At 40.8% G+C, this 19,090-nt stretch overlaps 1 protein-coding gene across 8 annotated transcripts in view; it reads right to left on the reverse strand.

Annotated features, from left to right (window-relative positions):
• The window catches only part of Armc2 (armadillo repeat containing 2), a 106,377-nt gene that overhangs the window by 47,299 nt on the left and 39,988 nt on the right, over nucleotides 1–19,090 (reverse strand). For all 8 annotated transcript variants that reach the window (XR_011369442.1, XR_011369443.1, XM_070010978.1 and 5 more), the window contains exons 7-10: nucleotides 17,606–17,704; nucleotides 13,077–13,252; nucleotides 7,677–7,779; nucleotides 5,782–6,005 (exon numbers count right to left, since the gene is read on the reverse strand). Coding sequence is in view for 6 of the 8 variants with exons in the window: in XM_070010978.1 (XP_069867079.1) it covers nucleotides 5,782–6,005; nucleotides 7,677–7,779; nucleotides 13,077–13,252; nucleotides 17,606–17,704 (602 nt within the window). In the remaining 2 variants the exon portion in view is untranslated. The remainder of the gene's footprint in view (nucleotides 1–5,781; nucleotides 6,006–7,676; nucleotides 7,780–13,076; nucleotides 13,253–17,605; nucleotides 17,705–19,090) is intronic.

The raw sequence follows: 19,090 nt of genomic DNA on the forward strand, positions 1-19,090 counted from the left end.
CTGCTTTTTTTTTGGATTTGTGCCCAGATGAGACCACATATGTGCCCAAATCACAGCCGATGTGGTAACCCAAGAAGTTTCATATTGGCTTAACTATGATTAGTGCCATTCTGCACACATGAAATGAATGGTATCAAAAATGCCAAAGTGCTTTGTTTTTATTGGGATCTACTAAGATATATGCTATGAATGCATTATTCATTCGTAATTTTTGATAATACTTGGTACCTGGCTCCTGAGGTCTCTTTGGCACATTTCAGACCGTGGGTGTCCTACTTCAGCAGGAAATGGTGCTAGCCTCAAGCCGGATGTCCTACTTTGAGCCTCAAACACTTGCCTGCTCATTGTTCTCTTCATATTCTGCCTATATGCCAGTTACCTTAGTAAAACTAGGAGAAAGCTACTATATATTTTAACACAGAAGCAATCTTGAATGGCATATAAACTATATAGAATGCCAAAAAGAAAAGGAATGTAATGAGGGTTTATAAGATCTATCAAGGTGCTGGTGGCCCATGCCTGTAATCCTACCTACTCAGGAGGCTGAGATCTGAGGATCGGATTCAAAGCCAGCCTGGGCAGACAAGTCTGAGAGACTCAGAGAGAGAGCAAAAAACAAGACAACAACAACAACAACAGAAATGGAGCTACAGCTCAAATGGTAGAGTGCTAGCTTTGAGCAAAGCAAAACAAAACAAAACAAAGTCAAAAGCCTGGGACCTGAATTGAAGTCTGGCACACACACACACACACACACACACACACACACACACACACAACACACACACACACATACACACACACACACACACACACACACATCCACACACACATAAGAACTATCAAGTGGTAGAACACTTGCCTAGTATGTGTGAGGCCCAGGGCTGAATCCCAGCACTACAAGAAAATTAAAAAAAAAAAAAAGAGCTAACTTAATCACAGGGATTTTCACAACTATCCATTAAAGTTAGTGATATCTATTCACTGTACAATGCATAACGTCCCCAGTTCTGTGAAGAGATGAGGCTGAGCAGACAGAAGTGATGAAAACTAGGGAGACCTAGTTCCTACACTTGATCTTCCTGGCTGTAAGGAGACATCATTAGCATAATCCACCCTTCTAGCTTCCTTATTGGTGAGTGAGGATTGCTTAAGCATTGCATCTCAGCCCTTCCTCCAGCTCTCTTCTCCCTTCCTCTTGCAGGGTGTTTTCTTCTGTCCCTCCAGGACCAGGGACAGACAGAACCTGTGACTTTTGATTCAGGATTGGAAAACAAGCTGGCCCTCACCTCCTCTAACCTCCGTGACAACCTCTCCATTACCACATCCCTTCCTAGTCCATTGTTTCCAAGTTCACCTCCCAAAGGCATTGCCTGCTTAGGGCTCTGGGTCTCCCCACTGCTTCAGATCTGTTGTCCCTGGAGAACCTGGGGCAAGCATGAGTTTCCCAAAAAAGGGCAGAGAAGGGAGAAGGAAAAGCTTGGGCTCTGAATGCCTACTTTCCCATGATAAGTGAATGAGTGGTTAGGATTTGATTTTTTTTTATTATGCTGTTTACTGAGATTTGAACTCATGGCCTCAAGAGCTCTTGGGCCACAGCTCCATGCCTAGCTTTTTATTGGTTAACGTGATAAGAATTTCACAGACTTCTTCTTCTTTTGGTGGGGGAGGGGAAGGTGTTGGAGCTGGCTTTGAACTGTGAGCCTCAGCTCTCAGCTTCCTGAAGTAGGTAGAATTACAGGCATGAACCACCAGTAACTGGTTAGTTTTGCTGCTGGGTTTGGCATTTCTTTATAGGAAGGACAGTTCCTGAAAATAGTTGTCTCCTTCCAATCAACAAACACATCATTAAAATTGTTTGTGCCATGAAAAAATTAGCAAGCTTAGTAACCAATGCCATGCATTGTGACCATCTAACCTCAGGAATGGTTCACTAAGCAAAATAAACTAGACAGTACTCATATTAACTCTATTCTTTGCGTATCTATTTCTTGGTTTTGATAACCCTGGAGTTATGTAAGTTGTAACCATCATGAGCCCTCTCTGTACTATTTTTGCAACATTTTGTGAATTTGTACTTAGTTTGAAATAAAAGCTTAAAAAAAAATAAAGGGCCAGCCACAAAAGCACACTGTATATTCCATTTGTATTATGGGGTAGAACAGGAAGAGCTTTCAGTGTGGTGAAAGAGATCAGAAAACTGCCTCTCTTTGGGGGACAGAGAAGTGGGGATTCCTGGGGAGATGTGGGAGGAAGTTTCTGAGGTAATATGTATCTTGTGTGCCTTGATGAGGATGTCGGCCAGTCACATGACAGTGTACTTTTGTCAAACTCCCCAAACAGGCCAGATCTAAGCATTTCACTATATGCCAATTTCTACTCAGTCAAAACTGAAAGAAATCCTCACCTGCTGCCTCCTCTTCAACCCTTCAAAAGAAATATCTCCTTTTTTTGTGGTGTAACTGTTAAGTCTCCAATAATCTTATTTTCCAAAAATTATAAAATCAGAATGAAGGAACAGAACTAGAACCCAGGTAGTAGGAAGATTGACCTTCCTGAAAACTTTGAGAAACCGAGGGGACCATAACATTGGGATAGAAGGGAGAGAGTGGGACAAGGACTTGGGTTGGGGTGAGTCTCTAGGTTGATGCTTGAAGGCTTAGAGCCAGAGAAACAGAACAGGATGAGAGCAAAAAAACTCCAGCCAACCATGCTCTGACACAATGCGCCTAACTTCCAAAATGGCCCATTAAAAGCAGGAAGAATTAGACGTTTCTCTAAGGATTGAATTCAAAACAAGAAACAACACAAAACCTTCCAAGACAATACTTGAGTGTTTTTCTCTACGCACTCTCAAGCCATCTGCTATGAAGGAGCTTTCTATCTACATCCATTCCTTCATCTCTATTAGAATCAGTCTAAAAAAAGAAACGATAACAATACCTCTTACTGCATCTGAGATCTGGATTCTCCAATCTCTCTGGTTCCACAAACACATTCTCTTCCCATCACTTTTCAGCTGTTTGGGCTTGATGATTTAGGATCCGCTAATCATCTTGCTGCCATTCTGATCTCATCTGGTCCTTCCTCGTATTGATCCCAATGGCTCCTACTGCCTTGAGGCCACATTCTGCTGCCTGGCATTTGAGACCCATCATCATGATACCTTCTGCCTCCCTCCCATGACTCCCTACACAATCCCTCTGCTCTGGACAGCATGAGGCCCTCAGCATCTCCCAAGACACTATTTATTCCTAAATTAAATATTCTTTTCCCACCTTGTCAGTTTCCCAAAGCCTAGGCAGCCTTCAGCCTCCACCCAGCTGCAAAGGCTTTCCATCCCTGAAACTCTAACAGGCAGCTGGAGGAAACAGGATGGTGCTTGCCCTAGCCAGATGTGCAAAGTTATTAGGAGGACCCCAGAAAATGCACCAAAACTACTGAGTTCTCTGAGTTGCTGTCATAAAAGACAGCCCATCATCATACCACATAGTGTGGCCTGTTTGTTTGTATGTATGTATGTATGTATGTATGTATGTATGTATGTATGTATGTATATATGTATGTATGTATGTATGTGTCATAGGGCTTAAACTTAGGGCCTGGGCTTTGTCCCTGAGCTTTTTTGCTCAAGGCTAGCACTCCACCCTCTTTGAGCCACAGCTCCACTTCTGGTTTTCTGGTGCTTAATTGGAGATCAGAGTCTCACAGCCTTTCCTGCCTGGGCTGGCTTTGAACCTAGCTCCTCAGATCTCAGCCTCCTGAGTAGCAAGGATTACAGGTGTGAGGCATCAGTGCTGGTTTTTTTTTTTTTTAATCTTTGTAATGTTCTCTTTCTCTCTGGCTTGAAGATATTGACTAATACAACCTCAAGTAATTTTTTTTCATTTTTTCTTTTTTTTTTGGTTGGTTGTGGGGCTTGAACTCTGGGCCTGGGCGCTGTCCCTCAGCTGTTCAGCTCAAGGCTAGCACTCTACCACTTGAGCCACAGCACCACTTCTGGCTTTTTCTGCTTATGTGGTGCTAGAGGAATCAAACCCAGGGCCTCATGCATGCAAGGCAAGCACTCTACCACTGAGCCACCTTAGCCACCAGTAATTTTTTTTTCTAATTGAACAAGACTGCTTTTTAAAATGTCCTATGGCTGGGACTTAGCAGGTTTTGGAGGGTATAAACAAAGAATTGTGGTTCTGCCCAGGACTTGCTAGTGATACACAGTCACAAGAACCCTCCAAATCCCTCCTTCCTGTCCTCTCTCCATTTTTCCCTCCTTTTCATCCTTCATTTCATTCTTTTAGATCTCTCCTTCCCTCCTTCCCCCCCTCCTTCCCTTCCTTCTTTCTTTCCTTCTTCCTTCGTTGTTTTGAGTCTTGCTACATAGCCCAGGCTGGCCTCAAACTCATGATCCTCCTGCTTCAGCCTCCCAAGTGATGGGATTAGAAATGTTCCATCTCAGTTAGTTGCAGCAGTTTTTATACTCTTCCCTATACTCTCTTACATTTTAACAGAAATGATAATCATTATGTAATGAGCAATAATAATTGTTAATAAGGAAAAATTTGAATCTGACTCAAAACACTGGCAGCTAGAGAATAGTATTTTCTTAAGTCTTCCTGGCCAAAACATAGCATGCCAATAGAACTATGCATCATCCATGAACACAAGAGGTTTTTACCATCTTCTTTAAAATAGAGAAAGACCAAAATCCAAAATTAATAATCCTCATAAATATTTTTAAGCATCTTGAAGTCAGGGTGTAAATCTAATTCTGAACATTTTTCTAATGGCTTAGAGCACTCTGAATGCTCAATCAATCATCATTAATTGACAAGCACATTTCAAATAGCATGAGTTATTATATCAAGAATGCTATTTTTCTATATACAAATGCTATTAAGAGTAAAATCTCATCTAAAAGAGAAGATGAGAGCCAGAGCAGCTCCAGTGAAAATAATTGAACTATGAAATTTAATCTGTCGTAAAAGCAGTAATAAAACTCCAACACATAACAAGATTTTCCTTCTTGCTCTGGTCATATTAAATGTATCTAGTTTTGTTCCCTGTGTGCCATTTACATGCCCTGGGCCCGCTCTCTCTGGGGTGTCATTTACTTCTGCTTCTTGTTGTAGGTAGAAGAGTCATAGCTACAGCTACCAGTCATCTTAGACAATCTTAGGCCATTCTCATTTCAAAACTCTAAGCACTCAACTCTTTTGCAAAGAGTTGCAACTTTTTCATTCAGACTTGCTTTCTTCTTAGGGCAGTGGAAGTAGATGTCCACAAGCTGTGTGAAGGGCTCTATAAGAGCCATGAGTTAGCTTGAAAGGGCACATGGGTACCCAAGCACATGCTGGGCAGAGGTGGCTGCCATCCTTGTTCCTTGAGGCTTGGGGCCATTGTTTTGAATGGTAACAGGAGGAGTCATTTTACATAGCTAACTCTGTGTGTGTGTGTGTGTGTGTGTGTGTGTGTGTGTGTGTGTGTGTGTGTGTGTGTGTATGTGTGTGTGTGTGTGTGTGTGTGTGTGTGTGTGTGTGTGTGTTGGTACTAGAATCTTGAACTTAAGGCCTCTTGCTCTTTCTTGGCTTTTTCACTCAAGGCTGATACTCTACCACTTGAGCCACATGTCCACTTCTGGCTTCCTGCTGATTAATTGGTGATAAGAGTCTCAGACTTTTCTGCTCCAACTGGCTTCCAACCATGATTTTCAGATCTCAGCATCAACAGGCATGAGGGATGACACGCAGCTACATAGCTAACATTTTTAAGCAAAGCACTTACCTGAACCAACAAGTGGTCCAAATTAGGCACACATGTGCCACATTGCAGAGTATGCTCATTCATTTGCTGGATCAGATTCAGCAATATTTCCACAGCACCTTTGCTGATCATTTCATTAAGGAATCTTGGATTTCCAGAAAGGAATTTGATTGTCCCCATGCAGTATAAAAAGGCTTCAGTGTTAGTTCGCAAGTCTTCACTTCTCAGTACCTCCAATAATGATTCTGTCAAAAACATGAATTACTGTCTCAGTGTCTAAGTTTTCTTCTAATAGCTGGAAGAGAATATATCAGAGCACTTGTATGTGAGCATCAAATATGATTTGGAAAATATGGTCGTCCAAAGCTACATGCAAATGATTGTTAAGGGTTACTTAATACACAAGTAAGAAAGTATTCTTTAAATTAAATGCTGTCCTCTGCCTCTTACTGATATTTTCTTACTTTGGTTACAAAAATTTTGAGTTATTAATTTAAATCATTATGGGAGTTTAAGAGTTAAATTTCAACAAACATAAGGGTATATTTGTTGCTATATTAAAGGAAAATAAATCAAGATTGGAACTTTAAAAAAAATCTCATTTGCCATAGAAAGGGATAAATGGAATATGACATTCATCCTTTCCTAAGACAACATAAGAACATCTACCCAAATGACATCCAACTACTAGAATAATCCTGGCAACTCTACTCAGGGTAATAAATAATCTCCTATTAAGTTTATTAATGTCAACATGATTGCTTGTCTTCAGTCTACAATTCTCAATTAGGTGACTCATTGACAGACATAGATTTTAGTACTGTTTGGTCTACTGATTATGAGGAGGAGGAGGAAGAGAGGTTGAGATAATTTATTCTGTAACCAAAAAAAAAAGGCAAAGTCTTTTTTCTTGTGGTGGACACTCAGAGCAGAAACGTTAACTCACAGCTGCTCATTTAGGTAACTGTGTAAGCATACAAATTATTTAGGGTATGTCAAGAATTGGTATTCCTTACAATAAGTTTCCATCTATGTTGGCAGCATTTTGATGGCAAACATACAACAGAGCTGTCTCTTACATTTTAGTCATTTCTTGGGCATCAAAATAAAATAATTTTTAAATTATATATATATATATGTATATAGCATGTACACATACACTCTTCTATACTGTCTACTGAAGAAAGGCAGGGAAGATAGGAACTAAGCACTATCACATACAGTTTTAGGGTGGTTGGGCAGAAAAGAAATGGGAGTGATAGAGGGTGAGCCATATTTCTCCAAGTATATATTTTTGTCTATTTTTCTAGTATCTTTATCAATGAAGAAAAGAAATTTGACAATGTCAAAAAGTGACTGCTTTGGGCTGGGAAGATGGCTCAGTGGTAAAGCGCTTGCCTTGCATGCTTGAGGCCCTGGGTTCGATTCCTCAGCACCCATAAGCAAAAAAAAAAAAAAAAAAGCTGGAAGTGGCGCTGTGGCTCAAGTGGTAGAGCGCTAGCCTTGAGCTGAAGAGCTGAGGGACAGCGCCCAGGCCCAGAGTTCAGGGCCACGACCGGACCCAAAACAAAACAAAACAAAAAAGTGACTGCTTTGGTTTTTTCTGATAGGAAACGCACAGTTGTTGTTGTTTTTTACTATCAATCTGTAAAGTCACTTAAGCATTATAAAAGGCACCTGCATGAATTTTAGAAACAAAAACAAAAGAAAACAACAACAAAGCAGCTTGTCACACTGGACTCCACATGAGGCATTAAAGTGAATGGCAGAAACAGAGGAGGATCAAAAGTCATCACTACAACGTCTGCATTTCACTAGAAAATAAAATATCCCTGCTGTTGATAGCTTTTTTTTCTCAAAGTTTTCATCGTGCTCAGGTGCAACATTCACTCTGTAGCGGCACTGCCAAGACTCACCCAAAATGTTGTCATTGTGAAACAGAGAATCGTTCTTCTCATTCCTACTAATTTTAAATATAAGCTTGCAGATATTAAGCAGATTCTTTCTACTCACTTTAAGCTGCAGAGAAAGAAAACACTTCCATTTCTATCATAGAAGGAATAAAAACATGCCATTAAAAACACATCCTATCAAAAATGCAGCAAATATATTTTTAAGTACAAGTTCTAAAGAAGCAACTTTGAAAGTTTTAGGCTACATATTTGGCAGCTATAATGTCCAGTTAACCCAATTATACTTAGTACAATAACAAGTTTTGTTTTGTTTTGTTTTTTGGTGGGTCGTGGGGCTTGAACTCTGGGCTTGGGCACTGTTCTTGCACTCCTCAGCTCAAGGCTAGGGCTCTACCGTTTGAGCCACAGTGCCACTTCCGGTTTTCTAGTGGTTTTTATTGGAGATAAGAGTCTCACAGAGTTTCCTGCCCCAGCTGGCTTTGAACCGTAATCCTCAGATCTCAGCCTCCTGAGTAGCTAGGATTACAGGCGTGAGCCACCAGCGCCCAGCTAATAACAAGTGTTTATTTCAAAATATTGTGTGTTTGGGGTAGGGGGCAGTTACTGGGGCTTGAACAGTGGGTCTTGCATTCCTCACATGGCTTTTGTGCTTGAGGCTGGGACTTACCACTTGAGCCATACCTCTACTTCCAGTTTTGGGTTTTTTTTTTTCTGATTAGTTGGAGATAAGAGTCTGTCTGATTTGTCTACTAGAGATGGTTTCAAACCCAGATTCTCAGGTATCAATCTCTTGCATAGCTAGGAATACAGGTATGAGCCACTAGCACCTGGTTTCAAGAATGTCTTGTTTTAGGGCTGGGAATGTGGCTTAGATATAGAGTGCTTGCCTTGCATGCATGAAGTCCTGGGTTTGATTCCTCAGTACTACATAAACAGAAAAAGTTAGAAGTGGAGCTGTGGCTGAAGTGGTAGAATGCTAGCCTTGAATAAAAGAAGCTCAGAGACAGTGTCCTGAGTTCAAACCCCAAGACTGGCAAAAAAAAGTTTTAAACATAAATTTTAATTAATTTTAGAAGCATATGGGAAAAAAAGATCAAAAGCATATCAGGGAGAAAGGGAATAGGACATTGCTGATTGAATTGAACAGAATCATTGCTTGAAAACACAAAATAAAAAAAAAATGAGAAACCAAAATTCCAGAGTAAACTGTTTTAGAAAAGAACCCATGGCAGAGATGGGGAGAAAATAACAGTGATATCATGTTCTCCTCTGTCATTTGCATTAAAGAGAAAAGTAACACTTTGATTAGATTATACACAATTTTTTAAGGCAATTCTGGAGTGCCTTATGATAATCATTAATGTTTAAAGTTGAAAATTACTTTCTAAGTCATGCAAAAAATCCAAGTAAACACAGAGCAATAAGGAAGTATACTTTCTTTTTCAAGAAAAGCATGACTTGGATGATTAGCTGAATCAATGGTCTAAATTAGCTGAAGTAATAAAATAAACACACAAAAAAATTTAAATGTCCAATGTTAGATAAACCACTATATTAAGCACACATTAAGGCACAAAGGCCTATCTTGAGATCCCTAAAGAGAACATCTTTCTCATTACTGTTAGAACAATATTGTTTAAAACCTCAGAAACTAAGCTGACCTAATAGGAAAAATGAGCTAGTGTGGTGGTAGTCTGCAATCCCAAAGCTCTGGAGCCTGATTCAGGAACATCATGAGTCTGTGTGTTTGTATATCCTGGGACTTGAACTCGGGGCCTGCATGCTGTCCCTGAACTTTTGTGCTCTAGGCTAATACTCTACCACTTGAGCTACAGTTCTACTTCTGGCTTTCTGGTGGTTAATTAGAGATAAAGAATTTCACAGACTTTCCTGCCTGGGATGAGTTGGAACTGTGATCCTCACAAATTAGCCTCAGGAGCAGCTAGGATTACAGGCAAAAACTACAAGGTTACAAGTTTAAGGCCAGTCAAAGCTATATTATGAGACTCCATTTAAAAAAATAAACATACAAACCTAAAAATAACCCCTTCTCCCCCAAATCATGTGATCACATGTAAGACATGTGATATGCTTCATCCATGAATGAATACAATGACCCAGTGCCCAAGCCTTACGCATCTAGTGAAAACTGGCAAAGAAAATGAAAATGTTTGAGGTCAGCAATACAAGCAAAAACAGAAAAACAAAAGAAAAAAGGGAACAAAGAAAGAAGAAAGAGGGCTGGGAAGGTGGTTCACTGGTAGAGTGTTTGTCTTGCATGCACGAAGCCCTGGGTTTGATTCCTCAGCACCACATAAACAGAAAAGGCCAGAAGTGGCACTGTGGCTCAAGTAGTAGAGCACTAGCTCTTTAGCTCAAGGACAGTGCCCAGTACCAGAGTTCAAGCCCCATGACCAACCAAAAAAAAAAAAAAAAAGGAGAAGAAGAAGGAAGAAAAAAGGAAGGGAGAGAAAGAAGAAAGAAGAATGATAGCCTATGACAGTTTATATTCCAAAGCAAATTCCTATAACTTGATGTATTGATATCACAGTCTATTGAAAGCTTCTCATAATATGATGATGAAATTATATGTAAGGACTGTAGACTGAGTCATCCAATTCTGCCCCCTCTTCCTTTTGTCCCCAGGGCTCCCTGTGCCCGCGGCCACTGCCGGTCCGCTGCTGCTTCTCCCTCTCAGCCAGGCCCAGCCTATCACATTCACTGTGTTCCCAGAGGGAGGCAGGATTCCTGACAAAGGTTTGCATGGTAGGGTGCTTTTCTTTTTATGTTAAAAATAAGACTTTATTTGAGTTAAAGCAAGTTTGGCAAAAGTAAGAAAGGTAAGAGAGGTTGACAAAGGGTTTCTAATATTATCTCTCTGTATAATCACAGTTGACACCATGGCTCTTCTGCTTCTGTCTCTGTGTGAAGGCAGCTAATTTTTTTTTCCCCTCTGAATATCGTGGTATTCATACCCATACCGGATGATATATGCTCATTCTTCTGAAAAAAAAATCTTAATACAGACTGACATATTTTTGAAAGATTTCTTTTATGGATATAAAAGTTAAAATTAAGATGGCTTTCTAGAAACCGCCATGTAACCGAAAAATATGAGAAATCAGAACAATGTTCACGGAATGCTTTTAACTATAAATATTTTTAAATGTCTGAATGATAATATTAAACTAGTAGCTAAGCTAACTAATGGCAGAAAAAAAGAGACATAGAATCATAAAAACCAAAAACAACAACAAGGAAAAAAATCCTTAAAGTTCCATTTGTCTTTCCTAGTTTTTCTTTACTAGTTCTTAGGCTAGGGTCTTTTGAACATTTACATAGAACTCCATGACCAAAACCCACCCTAAACAGGATCTTGCCTGGAATGGCTTTGGACATTCAAGAAGTAGATATAAAGTTCGATTTTGATGGTTTTGAAGAGCTTCTGGTTCTGTGGCTAACCAGAGGACCCAGCCTACTTCAGTCTGTACCCTGCAATTTAACCCAGAGCCCTGCCTTGATTTCAGCAAGGCAGCCCCACAGGGCTTTTCCTCTCACATGTCTTTGATGCTAGCAGATTACTTAGGCTTTTGCCCTAAAATAGTTAAATTGTGTTCTGTATATAATTAGCTTGAATGACCTTATTAATAGCCAAGGTAGTATTTTCTCTGCAAAGCATTGGTGATTTCCTGCCTTGCTCTATCTTTTCTTTCTTTCTTTTTTGACTTGGTGCAGAACAAGATGTCTAGAATCTAGCTGGTAAAGCACAGTCAATTCTTGAGCTCTAGCTCCAGGGTCTTGCCTGGGGTGGCTAGCTACACCAGGAAAGTAAAATCATTTTTTTTCTGGTGGTACTGGGGATTGAACCCAGGGCTTTATGCACCTGAGGTGAGCTCTCTACCACTGAACTACACCCCCAGCCTAAAAGCTGGTATTTCAAATACATCTTGTACTCAGAGTCATAGATCTCAGTTTCTAAGAAGGGAATGTGAACAGTTTAGGATAACAGCTAAAGAAGAAGAATGTAGCCTCCACCCAAAATTGCATGGATTATGCTGTTAGTATATTCTGTTTTATGAAAGGCTTCATTATAAAAAAATAAGACACAGTGGACACTTTGACTACACTATTAGTAAGCATGCCAACACTCTTTTTCACTGTGTGCTTTACAATATGAATTATGGAGCACTAACATAAAGCTTTGATTTTCATGACACCACATAAACAAAGCTTCATTCATTAGTTTCTGTGGTTCTCTTAGAACATTCCATAATGATTAGGGCTTATCTCTTGGTTCCAACTGTTTATGGCTGTGACAACAAAGCGTTCCACTCAAACAATGATATTTTGTTCCAGGCAGTTTCTACAGACTTTTATTTGGTGTCCGGCCTTTTCTTCTAACACTTTATTGGGCCTTCCTGTGACCACATGCAGCTGGTTTCCTCATTCACACTGGTTCATAAAGCACCTGGCCTTTGTGTCTGTGACCCAAATTAAGTTATTTCTTTAATCACATGACAGAATTGGCAGCTAGCCAACCACAGGGCAGAGACCTTGCCTGTACCATCTCAGCCTGTGACCCCAATCAAGTCACTTTAGTAACTGTTCTGAGTAGATTTAATGTTGTTGCTTTTTTCTTTCTTTTCTTGCCTTTGATTTTTCTTTCTTACTATCACTGGAAGCAGGTGGCTCACTGGTAATCACAGTTACTCAGGAGGCTGAGATCTGAGAATTGCAGTTTGAATTCAGCCTGGGCAGGAACATGGGTGTGATTCTTTATCTCCAATAAACTACTAAGAAATCAAGAAGTAGAAGCTGTGGTTCAAGGGGTAGAGCATTAGCCTTGAGCAAAAAGAAGCTCAAGGGCCTGAGTTCAACCCCCACGACCAGCAGGCAAGCGCGCGCGCGCACACACACACACACACACACACACACACATTATCCATTTATAAGGTTTTTTTGTTTTTGTTTTTTTTTTTTGTTTTTGCTGGTCATGGAGCTTGAACTCTGGGCCTGGGCACTGTTCTGAGCTCTTCAGCTCAAGGCTAGCACTTTACCACTTGAGCCATAGCACCCACTTCCAGCTTTTTCTGTGTATGTGGTACTGAGGAATCGAACCCAGGGCCTCATGCATGCAAGGCAAGCACTCTACCACTGAGCCACCTTCCCAGCCCCTCCATTTATAAGTTTACCTGAATATTTTCTATGCACTCAGCCTTAATTCTTTAGATAAAACTCTCTAGGTAAAATTCTGGGGTGCCAGTTTATCACCTTCCATTTTTGTTCAAGATTCTAAACAAATATACTGAACTTCCAATCCTTTTCTAAAATAAATACAGATAAAGCATTCAGCAAAACATGTCTGTTCTTTGGTCTACTGGACCAGAGAAAGAAAGAACTTACTGCTAGGATAAGTTTGGCAAGTTTAAGGCTGAGTGAGTCTGAGCCAACATCTACTAGTTTGTACAATGTCTTCAGCAGAATACTTCTTCTCTTAAACTTGTGTCCAAGCAGGTTTCCTTCCTCTAAAACATGATGGAGCTGTGTACAAGCAGCACACACTGTCCCAATGTCTTCTTCTGTCAGAGCAAAGAAAGTAAAGCAACACTTGCTCATTAGGTTCTAGTTCCCAGGTGTGTCAAGCACAATTTAAGTAAAAATAGAACATAACAGTAACAATAAAAACAAAACAACCCAGTATTTTCCCGGACATTAAATTCCTGAACACTATTTTCCCTTTTCATACCACTTCTATTTACTTAGTTTTGGCTTTTTTTTTCATCTCTTTGATCCACCTCCTACCACATTGAGTTATTTACTAATCAGGCAGTTAAGGTATCTTGAACCCACAGAGCATATTAAAGAATGTGACCTGCACCTATTTTGGTTGCTGCCATCCGCCTCCACCCGTGATCTGTATGGTCTCACAGAAATATTAACATTTGCATCTTCATCTCAACTCTAGTTCCATTAATCTAGAATGTTCTCCTTACCTTTGTTCCTATTTTTCTTTGTGTTTTGGCTCCTCAAGAAAAGAGACCTAATTCCACACTCAACACCAATATTTGCCCTGTACTGGTATTTACAGTGCAGGTGTAAACATGTGTGCTGCTCTTTGTACCCAGTACCCACAAATTGTGCCATGCTAAGGGAGTGGGGACCCTATCTTAACTACCTTTGAATCAATAGCCCAAAATATGGCAGAACTCCTACACAATCCATAACACAACCTCATGCATATTCATTTTTTAGTATATTGAGCAATGAACATACTCTCCCTAGGAGAACAATGATTGTCAGTGGGAAAAAGAGGGCCCTTTTTTGTGTGGAAAGCTCAAAATGTCTCCAAACCCAAAAAGAAAGTTTTCATTAGGAAACGGGGAGACGGAGGACATTTTCTTTCATAGTTACGAATGTGAGGAGGGCAAATTTGAAGGGTGGTCATTATGACAGTAGGCAGGCCTGGATGAGGAAGAACACAAAAGAGGAGAATGAGGAGAATAAAAGAAGTCAAAAGGTAGGTATCCTGTTTAAAAAAATATTATCTCTGCTAGATTTCCATCACACAATTTAAAACTAGGAAACCGATCTTAAATAAATATCATAATGCGCTCTTAGAAGCCCACATGGAGGAAGTGATGCCTGCGGGGGAAGTGAGTCAGGCCATTTTTAGCTCTGTTCAACAATAACATCTAAGACAAATACTTTAAACCTCAATAGTGAGGCGACCTTCAATGCCTTTCAGTTATACACTTAAATAAATGAATTGATGGGAAATGATTTAGACCAACCTCAAATAAAGGGAAAAGACTGAAGTCTATTGTATGAAACACTTTGGTCATATCGTTTTGGTCTTGTGTGACTGGCAGTTTCTTCACAAGTCCCAGGTCCCGGGGCTCTGGGCCGGGCAGTGGTTGCAGTCAGTGATTGGTCCTCAAGATATTTTTCTACCACTTTTCCTCACAAGAGTCTGCAGCTTACTAGGCTCTATGCAAGAGTGATTGTTCTAGCTTAAAATTAAAAGAGAAAGACTCCAGGGTCAAAATTTAAACTATGGGTCAAACAAACCTATACCAGTTTATCATTGGTTTAAGTGTGTATGGCTTGACAGATAACTTGGCAATACTAAGCTCTCAATGGGCCAATAAAAGTTTGGGGAATAAGCCAGGAGCCAGTGGCTCACATCTGTAATCCTAGCTCCTCAGAAGGCTGAATTCTGAGGATCATAGTTTGAAGCCAGACCAGGCAGGAAAGTCCATGAGACTCTTATCTCCAATTAACCTCCAAAAAGCCAGAAGTAGAGCTGTGGTTCAAGTGGTAGAGTACCAGTCTTGAGTGAAAAAGCTAAAGGAAAGCATCCAGGCCCTGAGTTCAAGCCTCTCAGTACCAGAACATACACACAAAAAAATGTCTGAGGAATAATAGAGAATAATATAACCTCAGGGCAATTTTGCTTCACAAGCTCCTTAGTAATTATCAAGGGGGAAAGAGCAACTCTGTTACAGAGGATGAGGCTGGTACATACCACCTGGCCCAAGAAATCAAAGTTCACATCTCCAGGAAGATACTAGTCAGCATCAAGGCACTGAGAAGGACTCAGAATCTTCTTGCAGATGCTGACCCAAAAGCTTAGTCCAGGTCTCACTGTGAGAGAACACCAGACAAACCAGTTAATGGGCTGCTTTGTTCAATAAATGGCCTGAATTCTTCAAGCATATCAAGATCATAAAGGAGATGTGACAAATGATTGGAACTTGTGACCCAGGATTTTGTTGTTCTATCAAGGACCTCCATGGGGGCCTTCAGACAAATGGCTCAAGTAGTAGAATACCTGACTAGCAAGTACGAGGTCCTGAGTTCAAACACCAGTACCACCAGGGAAAAGAGAGAGAGTGAGTGACTTTAAAAGAAGTCACTGGCAAAATCTAATTAAGATTTATTTAATATTGCATGATAATTTCCAGGCATGGAAGAAAATGCTCCTGTTTCTACAAAACACAGGTCAAAGCACTTAGGGCCATGAACATCATATCAGTAACTTGTTCTCAAAAGGTTTAAAGAAGACAATGTGGCTGGGAAGGAGGCAGAAAGAGAGGGAAAGAGAAAAGGGAGAGAAGAATGATACGAAACTAGGATTGGTATTGGTATTGGAGACTCTTTTGAAACCACTCTGCAACTTTTTTGTATGCCTAAAATTATGTCAAAAGAAGTTACACCTAATCCCATGGTGCCAAGTAATCCAGCCTTGCCATCATCTGTATTTCTTAAAGCCATTTGGGAAGAAAGGACATGTAGTCATGTTCCAAACCCCACCACGGGGCCCTAACTCCTCTCTATTTGGTGTCCAAGATGGGAAAAGCACTGGAAAGACACACATTTCCTAAATAAAGAGCCAAAGCTCACACAGCACACTAACAGAAGGGGACAATGTAGACACATACATACTCTTAGGATGTGGGGATGCAAGAGACTTTTCAGGTGATCCAGTCTCATCCGCCTGTGGCCTGGCAGGTGAAGACACTACTGCACACAGAGTGTAGGTGACTCCCCACAGCCAACACCACATTAGGAGCAGTTCCAAGACAATGATCCTGTCCAGGACTCCAGCATTACTCTGAGCCCAGCCCAGCAGAAGCAGGATGCCCCCAAGGATGAGCCCTTGGGAGACTCAGGAAGCAGGGCTGCTGCATACCTCCTGTCCTACTTGGGGCAGCCCTTCTCATAGGGCATCTGCCCATACCTGCCACTGGTTTGCATATCTACACAGCATTCACGCAACATTTCCCATGCGTGGGGAGGTGGGGGGGTACTGTGTGCTAGGGTACCAAGCACTGGGTTGGGGCCTGGGACTGGGACTTGAGCTGGTTTCATGTTCAGAGCTACAAAGAGGGAGGAGAGTGGGGAGCCATTCTCTGAGCAGCTTCCCATACCCATGTAGGGCCTTCACCCCAGGCCACTTCCTAGGCTGCTAGCTAGATCAAGAAAACTGTGGGCACAGCTGTGAACCTCCAGCGTCTGCCTTGAGATCTGTTTGCGGCTTCCACTTTCTAGAATATGAATGGTCTCCTTAGAAAGGTGAAAGCAGCACTTCCTCCACAAAAGGAGAGATCACTAATGTGTGTCTTAAGGGGAACTATAGAAGTGGTTCTCTGGGTGTAAAGTATAACTTGATTCACTAAAATTTTTGGTTTATATGCAATATTTAACTTTGTGCATATGTGCCGGCAGTGGGACTTGAACTCAAGAGACTGAGCACTGTTTCTTAACTTTTTGTGCTAAAAGCTGACATGTTACCACTCAAGCCATCGCTCTACTTCTGGCTTTTTTCTTTCTTTTTTTTTGGTGGTTAATTGAAGATAAAGTCTCATGAACTTTTCTTCCAGGGCTGTCTTTGAACTGTAATCCTCAGTTCTCAGCCTCCTGAGTAGCTAGGATAACAAGCATGAGCCTCTAGCACCTAGCTATAATGTAACATTTATTATACTCATTCCTGGGTAAATAAATAGATGCCTTCTCGGTATGTATGTGTGTGTGTGTGTGTGTGTGTGTGTGTGTGTGTGTGTGTGTGTGTGTGTGTGTGTGTGTGCGCGCCCACGCGCACATGTGTGTATTGTATGTGTATTGTGTACACATTTGCTCACAGGTCCTGGAACTCAGGGCCTGGGCATTGTCACTAAACTTCTTTTGCTTAAGGCTAGTGCTCTACCACTTAAGCCACAGCTCCACTTCTGGCTTTTTTTTTTTCTTAGATCCTCAAAACCTCAGCCTCCTGAGTAGCTAAGCTTACAATCATGACTCACTGGCATCTAGCAACTTCATTTGTTTTTGATTCCGTCCACATGATACTCAATGGAAATTAAAACTATCAGGCTAATAGAGAACATACAAATAATCACAGATTTTTTAATTTAAAATAAGAACTGTTCTCTTACCCTTTTCTAATTCATGCAAAATCGGCACAACCCTTGTATTCCAAAAGAGTTCATCAACTTCTATTTCTGCATCCTTTTCTTTCAAGTTGGCTTTTGAGACTGTGAAAGAAACCCAGAGAAGAGAAAGTGAAATGAGAGAGAAGTGACAGTGGTTATGGACAAGGGCCTTTCCTACTTATTTCTAAAATCAACAAGGTAAACAGTTACATTTTACCTGGCCTTCTGCACCCTCCACCAAGCCTAACTAACTCTAATTATAGCTACAAGTCTTTTTTTTTTTTTTTTTTTTGGTCGGTCGTGGGGCTTGAACTCTGGGCCTGGGAGCTGTCCCTCAGCTCTTCAGCTCAAGGCGAGCGCTCTACCACTTGAGCTACAGCGCCACTTCCGGTTTTCTGGTGGTTTATTGGAGATAGAAGTCTCACGGTCTTTCCTGCCCGGGCTGGCTTTGAACCGCGATCCTCAGATCTCAGCCTCCTGAGTAGCTAGGATTACAGGCGTGAGCCACCAGCGCCCGGCTAGCTAGCTACAAGTCTTTTAGCCAAACAACCCCAAATAAAACTCAGATGTTGCAAAGAGACTAGAACTTTAAAACATGCTAGTGCTTTGTGTTCATCAGTCACATAAACTGTTTTGAGTTTTTTAAACATATTCCACGGAAATACAGTACAGATAAACTATAGATATATAAAGAATAAAGACTTTGAAAATCTCTTTATTTTTTATATTATATTTTGGCAATATTGGTGTTTGTATTCAGGACCTCATGCTTGCTAGGCAGAATTCTACCACCAAGCACCAACCACAGCCCTTTCACTTTAGTTATTTTTCAGATAGGTCTTAGGTTTTGCCCAGAGATGGCCTATAAACAAGATTGTCTTACCTACACTTCTCACATGGCTGGGATCACAGGCACAACACGTTGTTCCCAATTAATTTGTTCAGATGGGGTCTGGCTAACTTTTTGCCCAGGCAGACCTCAAATCTTAATCCTCTAGAGCTCTGCCTCTTGTGTAGCTGGGATTACTACAGGTATGAACCACCTCACCAGACAGATACTTTCAATACTTAGTGAAATTTCTTCTAAAAGGACTGGAAAAAGAGCTTCTTTTCTTGTTTGTTTTTCCAGCCAGTAAAGCATAAATTTTAATCCATGCTATTTGTCCCTGATTTGGGTAAAATGCATCAAGTTCTCTTAAAAATATTTTAGAGTTGCTTCTTATAGACCTAGTATTATGTCCGTTGTTTCATGCACTACTCCAATAGTAAGCTTTGGATTTTTTTTTTTCTTTTCGGAAGATTTCAACACAAAACTTGTGTTAGGGCAGAGGTCTATGAAAAGTTTCTTGTCTTTCCGTGTGTGTGTGTGTGTGTGTGTGTGTGTGTGTGTGTATGTGTGTGTGTGTGTGTATGTGTGTGTGTGTGTGTGTGTGTGTGTGTGTGTGTGTGTTGAAGCTTGAACTCAGGACTAAAGAGCTTATTTTCTAT

This window comes from Dipodomys merriami, unplaced genomic scaffold (genome assembly GCF_024711535.1).
Source record: "Dipodomys merriami isolate MVZ:Mamm:240054 unplaced genomic scaffold, mDipMer1.0.p SCAF_8, whole genome shotgun sequence".
NCBI classification, from domain to species: Eukaryota; Metazoa; Chordata; class Mammalia; order Rodentia; family Heteromyidae; genus Dipodomys; species Dipodomys merriami.